Source organism: Protopterus annectens, chromosome 4.part0 (genome assembly GCF_019279795.1).
Source record: "Protopterus annectens isolate FY-2018-M chromosome 4.part0, PAN1.0, whole genome shotgun sequence".
Lineage (NCBI taxonomy): Eukaryota > Metazoa > Chordata > Ceratodontiformes > Protopteridae > Protopterus > Protopterus annectens.
The window spans coordinates 137,734,332-137,749,926 of NC_056733.1; the positions used below are offsets into that span (position 1 = coordinate 137,734,332).

General features: G+C 42.3%; 1 protein-coding gene across 1 annotated transcript in view; it reads left to right on the plus strand.

The window, feature by feature from the left end:
- Positions 1 to 15,595, plus strand: part of LOC122800226 (dynein axonemal heavy chain 17-like) — a 17,083,451-nt gene that overhangs the window by 14,831,596 nt on the left and 2,236,260 nt on the right. Inside the window, exon 68 of the mRNA XM_044069720.1 lies at positions 7,648 to 7,812. Within this exon, the coding sequence (XP_043925655.1) occupies positions 7,648 to 7,812 (165 nt within the window). The remainder of the gene's footprint in view (positions 1 to 7,647; positions 7,813 to 15,595) is intronic.

Consider the following 15,595-nt stretch of genomic DNA (forward strand, 5'->3'; position numbering starts at 1 on the left):
TGGTTGAAGACCCTTTATGATTTTGTAGAGTCTTTTAAGTTTTAGATGATGTTATTACTCATGGAACGCTATCACATGGGGGGTCCTGTCTTTATAATGGAGGAGCTGGTCTGTAGCTGCAATTATTAAAATCTTTAGCAAAACTTGACAGAATTAGTTTATTATCTGTGGCTCCAAACATAGTTTGATTTAGGAAGTCACCTGAACCATTATACTCCACTGTCACATATTATGAGGTATGTCACTCACCTTAACATTCTAAAAAGCACTATTCTCAGGAAGAAGATATTATTCCATGATATACAACAAGTGCCTGTGTGTTAGCAGCTTGTAGCACACCCACTCGCTGCCACTTACTCGAAAAGGCAAGTGCTCTACCTTCCACTAGCCCATCAGCCATCCAAACACCCAACTCTGTGAAAGAGTATACCCCTGCCAGATCCCTTACGCTAACTCCAAAAATCCCACCCTGAGTCCTCTCTCCCTAACCCTAAAGCTCCTCTCCCACTACCTAAACAGTAAATCGTGATCACTCCCTAAACCTAAAACTTCACTCTTCCTCCTTAAACTAAAAACTCCAACCCCTGCTCCATAAACCTAAATTCCCTGATCATGTCATAAAAGTCTAAACTCCCTCCTGCTTACAAAACTTATTCTTTTGCTGCTGCATAAGCTTAAAGTCCCCTCTCACTCCTTAACCCTAAAACTCCCTTCCCGTTCTCTAACTGTTATATTCCTCTCACACTCTCTAACCATAAAACTCTCTTTTTGCTCCCTAAACCTAAAGCCCCTCTCTGATCTCTTTCCTAAAATACAATTCCCACCTCTTCCCTCCTTCCCCATGGCCACACTTAACCTATCTCAAACTCGAATAATGTGTTTGGGTAGGGTGTGGCAGCTTTACAAGCTACAAGATGCTCAAGTCCCCAGCTTTGAAACAGTGGTTTTCAAGTGCTTTGGACTTAGATGGTTATAGTGGACTCTTATTCTACATTGCTAAAATGAAAATCTGATTCACACTACATTTATAATATTCCAGAAGCAGTATACACACTGGTGCATTTCACTCTTATATTTTGCACATCCTCTCTCAGGTTTGATTATGGGTTCACACATTTGAAAAAGAAAATTGAAAGATATTCTTCCTTTCTGAATAACGAATAATCTTAAATATTACAGAGGAGGTCATTTTGATGGATGCTTACATGTACAAGACTGACATTGTCTGTTAACAGCACTCAACAGCACTGAATTCAGGGCTGTGTTACAGGTTTCTGTGTTTGCCCATACCTTACTTGGATAGAAAGAAGTTTCTCTGTTCACCTGTGAGAGAGGGGAGCTTTGAGCAGCCTATCTGTCCCTGGAGGAGTGGTTTCAGCCCAGAAATTAGTAGTTTATTGGCCATTTTGGGATAATTTCTATCTCTTTCATTTCTCTGCTATAAAACCCACATTTCCAAGGTTTTTGTGCTTGTATACAGCTCAGCAAGCTCCTGCCTGGTGCCCTGCAGAGTCCTACAGCAGCAGAGAGGCAAAAGAGAGACTGTGCAGTGATCAAGTATAATTTTTCTGCATTTTCTTGCTGCCTTTAGCTAATTCCACCTAAACACTGATTTTTTAGAGTTTCTGTGATTTAAAAAGCTTGTTTCAGCTACATACTGTGCTTATTTTATGGCCTGCACTTTAACAAAGTTGTTTTTGTGCTTAAATTACCTGCTTAACTGTTGTAGGCTACACACTCAAGTGTGATAGCCATTTCTGTGCATTTAAAGTGTTATTTTGATTGTATCTGCTTTATTTTCTAAAAAAAAAAAAAACAATAAAAATATACTTGTTTTACTACTTTTCTAAGCTAGCATAGTCCAGTTTTCAGGTTAGTGCTGAATTCAGGGATGTGTTACAAGTTTCTGTTTGCCCATACCTTACTTGGATAGAAGGAAGTTTCTCTGTTCACCTGTGAGAGAGGGGAGCTTTGAGCAGCCCAGACATTAGTAGTTTATTGGCCATTTTGGGCTAATGTCTATCTCTTTCATTTCCCTGCTATAAAAGCCGCATTTGCGAGGTTTTGCACACCGGGCAGCACTGGTTAGCTAGGGTATAACTATTCCCGGCTCCACAAAATCCACTCTTTTTCCCTTGGAACTAGACAAACTTTCAATTTAACCACTCAAACCATTCATTTCTCAGCCCGGCAGTTGCTCAAAACTCATAGCAAACACTAATAAACCTTAGCACTAGACCCCCCTATACTGTAGAGAAGAACAAGGCTCTCTATTCGACCTTACCAGCCAATGAGTAAAACAGTTCACTGTACCTATCCAGGCATGTCCAAAGGGCAGTTTCAGGTGTATTCTCCAGTCCAACTGGTGAATCTGGGCATCTTGAGGCAATGTTACAACTGCCTCATGTACACAGACTACCCTCTCCTCCTACCACCAAACACTAATACATGCGAGAGATGCAATTATACAGCCAAACTGGAGGCTAAGCTCTCTCAACGCAAGACTGGACCAGACAGTCAAGAGGAGAAGGGAATTACTTGCATCACACCATCAGTCTCACATAGACCTATGAAACCAGCACTGGCAAAAAACACACATAAATACATAAACACATATTCGGAGGCTCTAAATAAAAATCTGCAAAAGCAACAGAGACCTCCAAAGCAGACACCCAAGCAACTTCCACCCCCCCCAACACAAACCATGAAACACATACTTCACAAAACCAGTGTTCTACGCAATCACAGTCCTTAAGGCAAAATAACATACCCAACACACTAATAATAGGTGACTCTATAGTCAGGCAAACTGACATTCCACTCACTAGGCTGAACAAGGAGAAGGTTACTGTTAGCTGCCTGTCGGGTGCCAGGATCTGCCACATAACACAAGCACTCAGGTCACTCCAGAACAAGTACAAATACAGCTCTGTCATTGTCCATGTTGGTGTGAATGACCTGAGCCATACCTCCCTGGACTACATGAAAAGAGACATGGAAGAGCTCTCTGATCACATAGCCCAGGCCGGTATGACCCTGACCTTGAGTAGCATCCTGCCATCACCAAGAATGATACCACGGTATAAAGAAAAAATTATCAATTTCAACAACTGGCTAAACTTCTGGTGTCATTCAAAGGGGATCCAGTGTCTGTCAGCCTGGGATGACATGCTCGACAAGCCATCCTGCTAGCTAGAGATGGCTTGCACCTGTCACCCTTAGGCTTTCGAATACTGGCCAAGGATCTTGCCATCCCCATAGTGCCTTTTTTAGGCAAGGTTCAAAAGACAACACCACCGCCGTAAATAGCACAAGTAACAAAAAACTGAGGGTAATGCTACTCAATGCCAGAAGTCTAAACCTCAAAATGCATGCACTCGAGGCACTCCTCAGTATGGAGAAAATCGATATATGTGCAGTAACAGAAACCTGGTTTTAAGGCTCCAGAGAGCACCCCGGCACTACCAGGCTACAACTCATACCATACGTTTCGGCCACAAAACCTGGACCAAAATACAAAAGGCAGGGACGTATCCATATTCATCAAGGATACCACACCTCTAGGTTAGTGGCACAGCACGATGCTTCAGAGATTATCCAAGTGCAACTAACAATGGGCAAAACTGCAATTCAAATTATAGCTTGCTACAGATCACCCACCATGACTCAGGACCCCCATTCCGCATTTCTGGAAACACTGGGAAACATAAAGGTCCTACCAAACACCCTGATATTGGCTGATTTCAATTACCCAAACATTAACTGGGAGAACTACTCAAGTATTAACTCCCTTTTGCAACATTTCCTGGAATTTATAAACTCAAATGCCCTGAATCAACTGATCAACACTCCCACCAGAGGTGACAAAATATTGGATCTGGTCTTCACCAACATGGGCGACCAGTGTTCCACACTGGAAGTCAACCCCTTGCTGGTTAGATCTGACCATAAACTAATCGCTCTGGATATCCACATTCCACCCCCACCCCCAAGAAACTACCGTGAAAAACTTTTCAAAAGCAAACTTCACTTTACTTAAGACCAAGTAAGAAAGTTTCAAAGCCCCCATGCTAAAGGATAATGCTGCCCAAGCTGCAAAATCCTTTACTAATGCACTCTACGGGCACCTGCAAAAATGCATCGATCATGCTATCCTAAGCAAAACCAAGACTCACTCCTCCAAGAAAAGGAAACCAGTCTGGTGGACCCCTGCCATAAACAAGCTATACAATAGAAGGAGGAAACTAGTACAGAAAACAGTAAAATCCCAAGAAGGGAAGAATTCCCTGATCAGTATCAGCAAGAAATTATGAGCCCTCATAATATCATCCAAGGCTAGATTCGAAAGAAAAATTGCCAAGGACTCCAAGGATAACCACAAGGCATTCTTTAGCTATGTGAAGAATCGAAGTGGCAATTCTCAGATCTGCTCTGAGTTAGTGCAGAATGGCACAAAATACACTGAACCAACTGATATCGCCAACATCCTGGCAGACAGGTTCAGTGCAAACTTCACCCCCCTCTCACCCCCAAAAGGGCCCATAACCATACCAGAAGAATGTAGTGCCCCTGAAATCACAGACACTCAGGTTAAAACAGCCCTCTCCAATGCCAAAAACACAGCATCAATTGGACAAGATGGTGTCCCAGGCTGCATCCTACATGAGCTCAAAGATGAACTAGCCCTCTCACCTAAACACACTGTTCAACCTCAGCCTCTCCACAGGCTACATGCCCATAGAGTGGTGCCCAGCAGTGGTTATTCCGCTCCACAACAGACCCCAGGAACTATCGCCCTATAAGCCTGACTAGCTTGATCTGCAAGGCTATGGAGCACATTATCATGGAACTCATTAACAGAGACATTGGGAACCTCCAAACACTGGACCCTACCCAGTTTGGCTTTGTTAAGGACAGATCGTGCCTCCTAAACCTGGTGGACTTCTTTGAGACAGTTACCAAGGCTGTAGATGATGGAAAGGTGGTCCACACAGCCTACCTAGACCTAGCAAAGGCCTTCAACACCATTCTCCATTCTGGTATTATAGACAAGTTCACCAGTCTGAACATAAACTCCTACGTCATGAGATGGGTTGCCAACTGGCTCACGGACAGAACCCACATGGTAAGAGTTGCAGGAGCTAGGTCTTACTCTAAACCAGTTACAAGTGGCATTCCCCAGGGCTCAGTCCTAGGAACCCTCCTGTTCGGCATATACTTCTCAGAGGTACAGGCAAGCACAGGAGGTCTGTTCACAGACGACTGCAAACTAGGGGCTATAATTGACACTCCGGCTGACACAGACATCCTCCAAAAGGGTCTCACTGAGACAGATGCCTTGTGTCAAAACCATGGCCTCAATCTAAATGCCAGAAAGTGCGTAGTCATCCCCTTTGGAAAGAACAAAGTACCCACAAACTACCATATAGGTGGTAGCCCCCTAAATATGGAAGCTGTAATAAGGGATCTGGGGACCCAAGTAGATAGTAATCTCTCCTTTGATAATCACATTGCCGAAGTGGTTAGAAAATCCTTCTATGTGGCCCACCAAATCACAAAAGGGTTTGCATCCAGCTCAAAAGAGGTCATTGTGCCCCTCTATGCATCACCCATCAGACCCATCATAGAGTACAATGCCCCATTTGGGATGTACCTTAAGACACCTGCAACAGCTGGAAAGACCACAGAAGTGCCTCACCAAGAGGATCACTGGCCTCAAACAGATGCCCTATGCAGCTCGACTGAAGAAACTCCAGCTGTACTCTGTTTCATACCGCCTACTCAGAGATGATCTATGCCTGACATACAAGGCCATGTACAACCCAGAATTGATGGACATGCTAAACCTAAAGAAAACCATATCCCCTTGAGCCACATGCTCTAGGGATCTAAACCTCACCACAACAATAAATAGGACGTGGAGGGATAGATCCCTGTCCCAGAGACTTCCCATGCTCTGGAACAAGATTCCAGTCTACATTAGGCAGAGCTCCTTGCTGACACTCTTCAAGAGAAACCTTGACAAGTGGATGGGAAACAGAAAGTTTACCCTGTGGATCACTTCAATCACTCTGCTGGACAGAGGCACATGGAACTAATCTAAGGGAGTGGTGAAAGCCAACACATTCTGGCTAGGCTTATAAATGCCTTCGGGCAGATAGCCTAGTACCTACCTATGAACCTATGGTTTACCACAGTGTTCTTTTCATAACTTTCAGTGCTTACATGTCCTTCCTCCTGACAAAGTAGGGGCAGTTTTATTTTTGTTATAAAAGAGGGACTCTTGCTGTCTCATCGGAATCAATGTCTGAGATGAATGTTACCTCATATCAAGAGTTGAGACAATGACCTCTGCCTCAGTTCCTAGAAGACTTGGCTTCAAGTGACATGATAAAGTAGAGATGCCGTTTTCATCTCCATACAAGTGAATATGTTTATCAGCTGAAGTTCAGTGATGGGCACAATGAAATTACTGCCCTAAGAACTGGGACTGAGTTTTGACCATTGTTTAAATTACTAGGATTCTCTTCATCTCTGATTTTTGACTGAGTCCTTTTTCTAGCTGGAATGCATACTGTGTCAGCATATGAATGGTTATGGGGAACAAGGGATGAAAAATGCAAAGGGCCACAACTGGTAGTGTTTTCTGTTGGTACATATCCCTATTATTCAGAGTGTGGCACAATCCTGCCTCAGCTAAAAGTAACTGATTTGTTGTCAGTTAGCTTTACCTTAGAAGATAAATGGATTGCTTTCTGACTTCAGCTTCTAGCAAATGGACAGAATTAATCTGGTTATACTGCATCTGTAATTAATAACTGTTAAATGATAGGTAAAGCCCAGGATTAGAGTAAGGTAAAATCTGGCATAATTGCTTTTTGTTGATAGTAAGCATGAATGGTGCTGTGAAACGATTCAGAAAAGAAGCTGAATTTAGCATGCTGGAGAAGAAGAAAAGAGGTTATATTATTTTCCTTTTCTTCTCTAACAGTTACTGCAGCGGCTGACCACATATTTTAATTTCATATCTGATGTTTTTATTCTTGAATATAATTATTTGTGTGAATGTATGATTTCTTAATGTTAACATTTTCTTGAGTAGATGCGGTAGGTTCTGTTACTTTATTGTCATAAATGAATTTGACTGAATTCCTTCTTGTGCTATATGCAGCAGGGTTCATCATGTGTCACCAGTGTTTAAATCCATGAACCCTAACAATGGGGCAGCTGGATATCATTTGCATTCTACATTTTTTGAACATGCTAAATGTAATCTGGAAGACTGTAGAGTGTTACACAGTTTGTGGCATTTCCCGACCATATAACTTCACACTTAAATTTATCACAATATACTTTCCATTTTATTGTACACTTTAAGCTAGTCTCAAGAGTAATAGCTCTCACAATTACTGAAATTACTAACACATTGCTGTTTCTTGGCTGCCTCTCTTTTATAAGCACATTATATTTGGGCTCATAATTTAGCCCATAGAAAGAATATGTCTCTAGTTAGTGATGAGACCATGGAATCAGTGTGCTGAAAGTTCTTTAGTAGGTGTCCCTAATAAAAATATTAGAATGAGCCAATAAGTGTGATATGCATACTGTAATTCTTTAATCTTTTTTTTCCTTTGCATTATTTTGCAGGCTAGTCTCACAAAACAGCAGAATGATTTTAAGATAGTCCTGAAAGAACTGGAGGATTCCCTGTTGGCCAGACTGTCAGCTGCATCAGGAGATTTTCTGGGTGATACAGCATTAGTGGAAAATCTTGAAACAACTAAACAAACTGCCACAGAGATTGAGAAAAAGGTGAGCATGTGAGACTGGAATAATAAATAGTGCTTGCAGAATGGATAAACATACTTAAAAACCACAGGAAATATACAAAGCAGCTGCAAAGAAAAATATATAATGTATCGAATTCTGCTTTACGAAAGCTACAAGAAAATGCACTGAAGGTATAAAGATGAAGTTTAACATATAGTCCGGGATTCAGCAAACTTTGCAGCATAGTGCTAAGTGAATCTGGACAATGAGCAGTCGTACACAGGCTGTGTGCGATTTAGAAACACATGCTACATGAAGCAAGCAGGCCAAGCAGCACAGTCAAGCATGGTAAATCCTAATGACCATATAACATTATAGTAATGAGAAACATTATTAAAATGAGCCTCTCTGTGTATGCTAATGAGGCAAACAAGTTGGTGGATTGATTCATAAGCATATGAATACTATGCAATGGGTCTTCGCCCACAACAGGTGTGAACATGGATGAATGTTCATGTTGAGGGTAAGGACATCACTAAATAATGCAAGGTGTTGCTACTGCAATAGTAGATATGTATCTGCAAGAGGCTGTTATTGTCAAATCGGTGCTAGACAGTGTGTGACATTGACCTCGGAGGCACTGGTTCAACCGCCCATGCTTAATGTTTCATGGACTCTATAATACCAGCATTGTGAACAGGTACTGTGCAGATAGGGACACCATCCATGAAATTGTACACATATGTTGGCCTCATCCACAGCCCCACAGAAGTCATGGAGTATCTATTCTAGTGGATACTAATGTATGTGTGGTTATAGAAACCTTTCAGCAACCTACTAGGGGTACAGTGCGGGTATTGCAGACATCTGCCTTGAGAATACTCCATCAGTTTCTCAATGCCATGCTTCAGCATATGGGGAAGCATTTGCGGTTCCTGCATACCCTAGTGGAGAGAGACAACAATGTGCAGGATTTATATGATAGAGCCCATTTCCCTGAGATACTGGTGGCTGTAGAGTGAAATAAAGGCCCCACCTATGAATTGGGAAGAAGGTACATGCACCATAAAGGGTATCATGCCATAAACCGCCAGGTGGACTGTACTGCACAAGGTACCATCTACAATGTGTGTGCATGCCACTAAGTCAGTCATCATGACTCCCACATATGGCAAGTGTACCAATATTTTGTGAGCAGTGACATCACACATGGGCATCTTGTTAATGATGCTGGATATACCCTGGAATCTTGGTGTATAGCACCCATAAGAAATCCGCAAAATTAAATAGACCAGGGGTACATCTGTGCCCACTTGCAAACAAGGCATATTACTGAGACAGTGTTCGGGCAAGTGGATGTACTTTTACACCAGCTGGATTCATAAGGTGGTGATTGCACTATGATCCTGGCACGTGTACAAAAATAGTGTCACCGAGTGCAGTGTAGAACAATATCATACTTAGAAAGAGTTACAGCAGGGTGGTACTTGCAGGAGCAATAGTTCCCAGTACATCAAGACAGTGGTGGTTGCCTCAGACGAGGAGTCAGTGGAGAAACCAGCAACAGGAAATGATTATGACAGACTGAAGTGGGTGCGGTATGTCATTGCACAAGCAAAGCAGCAGCAGCCTGCACATAGCCACTGCCTCTTTGCTTGTGCCAAAGAGGCAGCAGGCTAGCACACAGCTTCAAAACATAATAGAAAAGAGTAAAGCAGATACACTGCAGTAAATGTGATACATGCAAAATGTGCTATTTTATTTTGGCAGTGTTGTGGGGGGGTGGCTTAATATAATCCTCTTCATGATGGGCCAATGTGTCAGTAGAAATGTATGCTTTATGTACAGGGGGCTGTAGAGATGTGTATGTGGGCCCGTTGGAACACAGCCTTAACAATAATTTCACCACTGTGGTTCAATCTATTGGACAGATCCAGGGTGTGCATACTAGTGGCTTCAACATTCCATGCATGTCTCCACTCAAGAGAGCTGGCTCTACAAAGAGTTGAACCAGATGTACCATAACCCTGGATAGATTATGTTGTCCTGTGTGACCATAAGCAATGACTGCTATGAGATATGCCACTGTGGCAATTGCTATGAGCATGGAAAGTCCTCTATTCGGTGTAGACAGTTCCACAACAGATGTGAACACAGAAGTGCTAATCCTGTGGAAGTGGGATCTTGATTGTCCATGGCTGTAATGGCTACCATCTGTAGATGTAACAGTGTACTGGCTTTGGGGATGGTCCATCACCCCTGGAAGGTGAGCCTAAGAGGACATTGCATGTTCCAGTATGTGACTTTGTCTATCCATTCAAGTACACATACAGGACATGCACTCACATACATCATTATGCACACCCAATATTACTCACACCAACTCTGCCCTGGCTGTAGTGATACTAGCCTATGTCTTCACAGTGGCCCTGTACATACTCTGTATTGCAGTTACTGACACACCAGCCTGAGGGGAGGAGCAGTAAAAATATTGCCAGTAAGCACTATTACCCAACAACTTTGTGGACCTCTGTCTCTGCACATAGGGGATAGGGGTCAGATGACGTATGTCTATTAAGGATTAGCAGACTTTCCTAATGGTGTCCCCATTAACCTGTCTTCTTTGTGAGGTGTGGATAACCTGGGTATCTGCAGGCTTAGAATCTGTGCCCATGGTCTGTGCTGGAGATGCAGTGGTCATACTCTCTGTCCAACACACACTTTGCAATCCCTGACTGTGTCAGCTCTTCTCTACCATCATTATTAGAAGCTACAGATCTTTCAGCATTAGGCAAGAGCAGTTCTACAGTGCTGTTGCTAGGTAAAGAAGTGCATGTAAATACAAAGCAAAAAAATATACTTTCTAAGTATGACTCAGCATCAGAAGTATAAATATAACTGGGTTTTACAAATATTAACATAATAAGAATAAATAATATAATTTAGAGAGTCAACTCCTGGTGCACAAGTATACCATAAATCAGACAACTTTAATAATCTGAACAGTAGCTAAGGGACACAGAGGATTTAAAGGTATTCTTAAAGAGATATAAGTCTACATGCCTGAGGCAATGCAAGTTGATTATGTATGTGGCCGGTCCATCTCTGCCATAACATCCAGTACTGCACTGTGGAACTCTGTTGAGGTGTCACTGCCTCTGAGAAAGGCCAAGAAATCCTCTATATCTGTGAGATGTGGTACACTTGACTGACCCCCACCCACCCACTGACTTACGTAGGCTGCACATACAGTATTACTGGCAATGCAATATACCATATCATAACTGCATTTATGAACACCAGCTGCATTGATGTCAGCAACAACATCTTCCCAGCCATGGTTCTAGTAGGCCTGGTCAGCTGCATGCAGACTAAAAGTAGGCCTGGTCAGCTGCATGCAGACTAAAGAGCTGCTGTCAATGGAGTTAGAGGATCTAAGGTAGCACTTCATACTCCCCATAGGAGAACTTTGGCTTATGAGTGGATTTCTCTGCCTAAATCCTAGAGTCTTCAGTATGCTTCTGCTTTCCCTGATATTAGGCATTGTTCTGTAGATATGGAAAATAGTGTAATTACCAGCCTTGCTTCTGTGTATCCCTGCAAAATCTTTATACCCCCTCCCCCAGCCACCCTGGCTATATACCGTATTTCCCCGAAAATAAGACCGGGTCTTATACTCTTTCCCATGCCAAAATACGCATTAGGGCTTATTATCAGGGGATGCCTTATTTACCCACACCATCCAACAATCTACCTTTATTCATTTATTCATGTACAAAAATCAACATTTATTAATGAACACAAATCGACATTTATTCATGTACAAAAATTTACATTTATTCATGTACACAAATTGACTTTTATTTCATACTTTTCTGTTATTGGACAACAGTTCTAACTCATTAAAACAGTTGTGTGAGAATTCTACATAAACAGTGCACCAAACATTTCAACTTCAGAATATCTGCACCTTGGCTTTCACAGTTATTCAAATACAGTCATGTCATCTTCTTCTGGAACATTGTCATGTGTCCAACCCCCGAATGTCGACCTGAATTTCTTGTGACTCCATTTCCTGTAGAACCATTGGCCCCAATCTGTCATGCCTAGCGATAGAGCTGTCCTTAAATGAGGATTGCTTGTCCAAGTAGCCTGCTCGTAGTGCATTGGCAACACCTCTGTCTGATTTTATCCCATGACTTTTTCACCCAACTCACGACGTCTTGCAGGCTAGGCTTCACAAAGTTTCCATGCTGATTTCTCTCCATTCTATTTTCAATGTAGTCATTGAGTTCCATGCGCAAATGGTCCTTGAATGGCTTGTTTATTGCAATATCAAGAGTCTGGAGATAGGGAGTCATTCCTGCAGGAATCATTATTTGATCTAGTCTTCTATGTGCAAGGAATTTCTTCATTTCTTTAGTGCGCTGAGTGCTGGCTGAATCCCAGACTAGCAGACCTCTTTTGCCACCTTGCAAAACAAGTGGCAGCATTACATCGATCCACTTCCTTATAGCTGCTTGTGTGCACCAGGCTTTTTCAGTTTCAAGAATGTAAATGACTGAAACACCTTCAGTCTTATTTTTCTTGCCCTTACTAATGATTAGAGGTGGGATTTTCTTTCCATCTAGATGAATTGCCAAAATACAGGTAACACGTGCACTCTCGTAACCAGTGGAGGGAATGTAGATTGACGAGGTATCCCTCTAATCAATTGTTGTTTGAAATCCTTGGCCCATAAACACTGCAGTTTCATCCATAGCAATCATGTTGGAGAGTTGGTATATAGAAAAGTCAATGCCATCAACAAAGGACTTGAACGCAATTGCATGTTTAATAACTTCAGTATCTTCCAGCTTGAACAGTGTTGTTGATCTTCTTAGAGACAGTTCATATTGCTGAAGGAAGCCACCCAGCCAATGTTGTGATGCTTTGAATTCTTCTGGGGATATTTCTAACAGTGGTGCCATTGCAAGGGCAAAAGCTTAGATATCAACCATGCGCACAACCAAAGCTTTTGCTCTCCTGTTAGCAATCCACTCAGAGATCATGTCTTCCAGCTCAGGAAATAATGGTTGCCGACCTGATCCACACTTGCACTTCTTGGCATTTCCCTCATTGGCCTGTTGACTCAGGTTATCGTATGCTGCACACCATTTTCGGACCATTTGGAGATCTTTGCAGAAAGCTGTCAGATTCTTTCCCTGGGAATCCGCCATGATTCCTTTCTTGCATGCGACGGAATAGCTATTTCATTTTGCACTCATCATACGAGACTGGAGTGGCAACACAAAATGGCGCTGTTTACAAAGAGAAGGCACAACCATAACCATGCACTATCACGTTGCATGTGCTTTATGCACATTGTCTGTACGTTGATTGATCAAAATACGCCTGCCAGTGTTTATGGACCAAGGATTTCAACTGTCAAGTGTGATTGATAGCTAGGGTTACAGTAAGAATTGTGGAGGACAGTAAGAATTGTGGAGGACTCCCAGGCAAATAATCTTATGACTTTCTGCAAAGAGAAGAAGTTGGGTGTCTGAATGGTCCAAAAATGGTGAGCAGAGTACGATAACCTCGGTCAACAGATGTCAATATTATTTTATAATTCAACACGTATGTCATGTGTTGTTGACAAGCTTAACTGGGGCTTATTTTTGGGGTAGGGTTTATATCATAACCACCCTGAAAAACCATGCTAGGCCTTATTCTCTGGTTAGGTCTTATTTACAAAGAAATACTGTAGCATGCTGTTTGTCTGTCTGATAGTTATATGTCTTTAACCATGTTATTTAATAGATGTCAGGCACATAACTTTTACTGAGCACATGCCCTCCCTAAAACAGTGCCCATACCACTGCAACTGACAAAGAAGACATTATTGTTTTTTCTCAGGGCTAAAAGTAGTTTCATAAATCCCATATGTATTCTAGTGCCTTTCTTAGTGTTGCTCTAGGCTGATAGTTAAACATATATAACATAAACTTTCTAGTGTCTTTCTTAAGAGTTCTTGTAGGTTGATAGTTAAACATATATAACATACTGTTTCAATATCTAGAATTGCATTATTATCTTATTATAATAATAGATATACTTCTTATAACATTAGATAGTGATGAGTTTTGATAGTGTTTGTAAGTTTTCAAAAAGTTTTTTTCTGATATCTGAGAAGTACACTGGATTTAAAAAGCATTTGTCCTGTGGGCATAAGATACCTCCTCAAGGCCCACATTCTCTTTGTGTGTACTGCAAAGGACCTTCCCACTTGCATGGCAGCTGCAATGTTTGTACTGCCTTCAGCAAAAGGGCTCAACAGGGAGTAAAAGAAAAAATTATATTCAAGGGACTTCTTCCCCTTTTACACAGGGTCCAGAATGTCCACTGATCCAAATGCACCCACCACCTCTCCTTCAACAAACAAGAAGAGAGAGAGAGAACGAGAACCATTTGTGGAAAAGCAAGAGAGAAGACAGCGATAGACACATCAAAAGAAAAGCATGAGGGAAAACAGTCTGGAAAAGAAAAGATAGGCAAAGCTAAGAGAAGGTTTCCAGATCCAAGTGGTATTTCAGGTCTTGCATCTAAGCTATTGAGTAGTCAAATGCTACTGCAACTAGGATCCACATTCCCTCCCCAAAAACTTCCTTTTTTCCTGGGCTGATCAGCCCCAAACTTCATTCCCCAATACTTCAAAAGCTACCATCAAGACCTCCATCAGTAGCTTCTTCTTCAAGGTCCGGTCGATCCACTTGATGCCTAGCCAAAATGGATGTTGACCATGTGATGAGGAAATTGCAGAGGACACAGATTCATTTGCAAATCCTCCTTGTCTCCAACCCCAAGGAGATGACCAGGATTGGACCTATCAGCACTGGCCATACTCATTCTGATGCCGTCTCCCTTTATGGAGCTTATAGACATAGAACCTCCCCGCCATTACCAGCATCAGATCCAGTCAGCCTAGAGACTTTGGCTTCAACTTCTTAACTCACATTCTTGACAGTGTTGCATTCGGGTCAAGTAGCATTCCGGAGCCAGAGCAACGGAATCAGGGCCCCAACAGTGGAGTCAACTTTGAGGTTTTGGACCCGTCTCTACCCCTTGGCGCTTTGGTTCTCTAACTTTGTTCTGAGGTCCTCCTTGGAGATGTGTGCCTTTGAAGTCAAGAAGGCTGCCGATTCTGTCATTATGGGTGGTTCTTCCTTGGCTCCATTAGCTGAGTTGGCTTGCGAGGCTATGGAAGGGGCTTTGGCTGGACCAAGAAGACTGGTGCATAAACAGAGTTTGGATCCATCCCGACTCCCACTGGAAGCTGTACCTTCTTCCTCTCTTTCAGGTTGACAGTTTCAGGCAGATCAAATCAGTTTCTAGACTGCTTGACCTTTCAGCTCCATGTCTGACTCTGAGGTGTCTCCCTCAGGGGCCTTGAGGCACATGCCCTGGAAAAAGATTTGCAAGCAGAAGCATTTAGACTCCTCTGCTGAGTCTGTCACCAAGGACACTGACTTAGATGATAGAGAAGGCTCCCCAAGGTCCCTCCCAAAATCTCATTTATCGACATTTTGGAATTAATGCAGAGGTGGGTATGCTCCACAGAAGCTCTACTTCTGATGAGTGGTGTTTCTTGAAGCTTTTGGATCTGGTTCTTTGACATCCTGGGTGGTGCAACCTACTGATGCCTTAATAGACCTCATCACTCAGAAGGTATAGAAGGAACCTGATCTGGCAGAGTCTATCTCAAAAAAAAAAAGACAAGATTTTTGCCGCTAACTATAAAACAATGAGTAAAAAGGTCACACAGAAAAACAATTGGTTAAAAAAC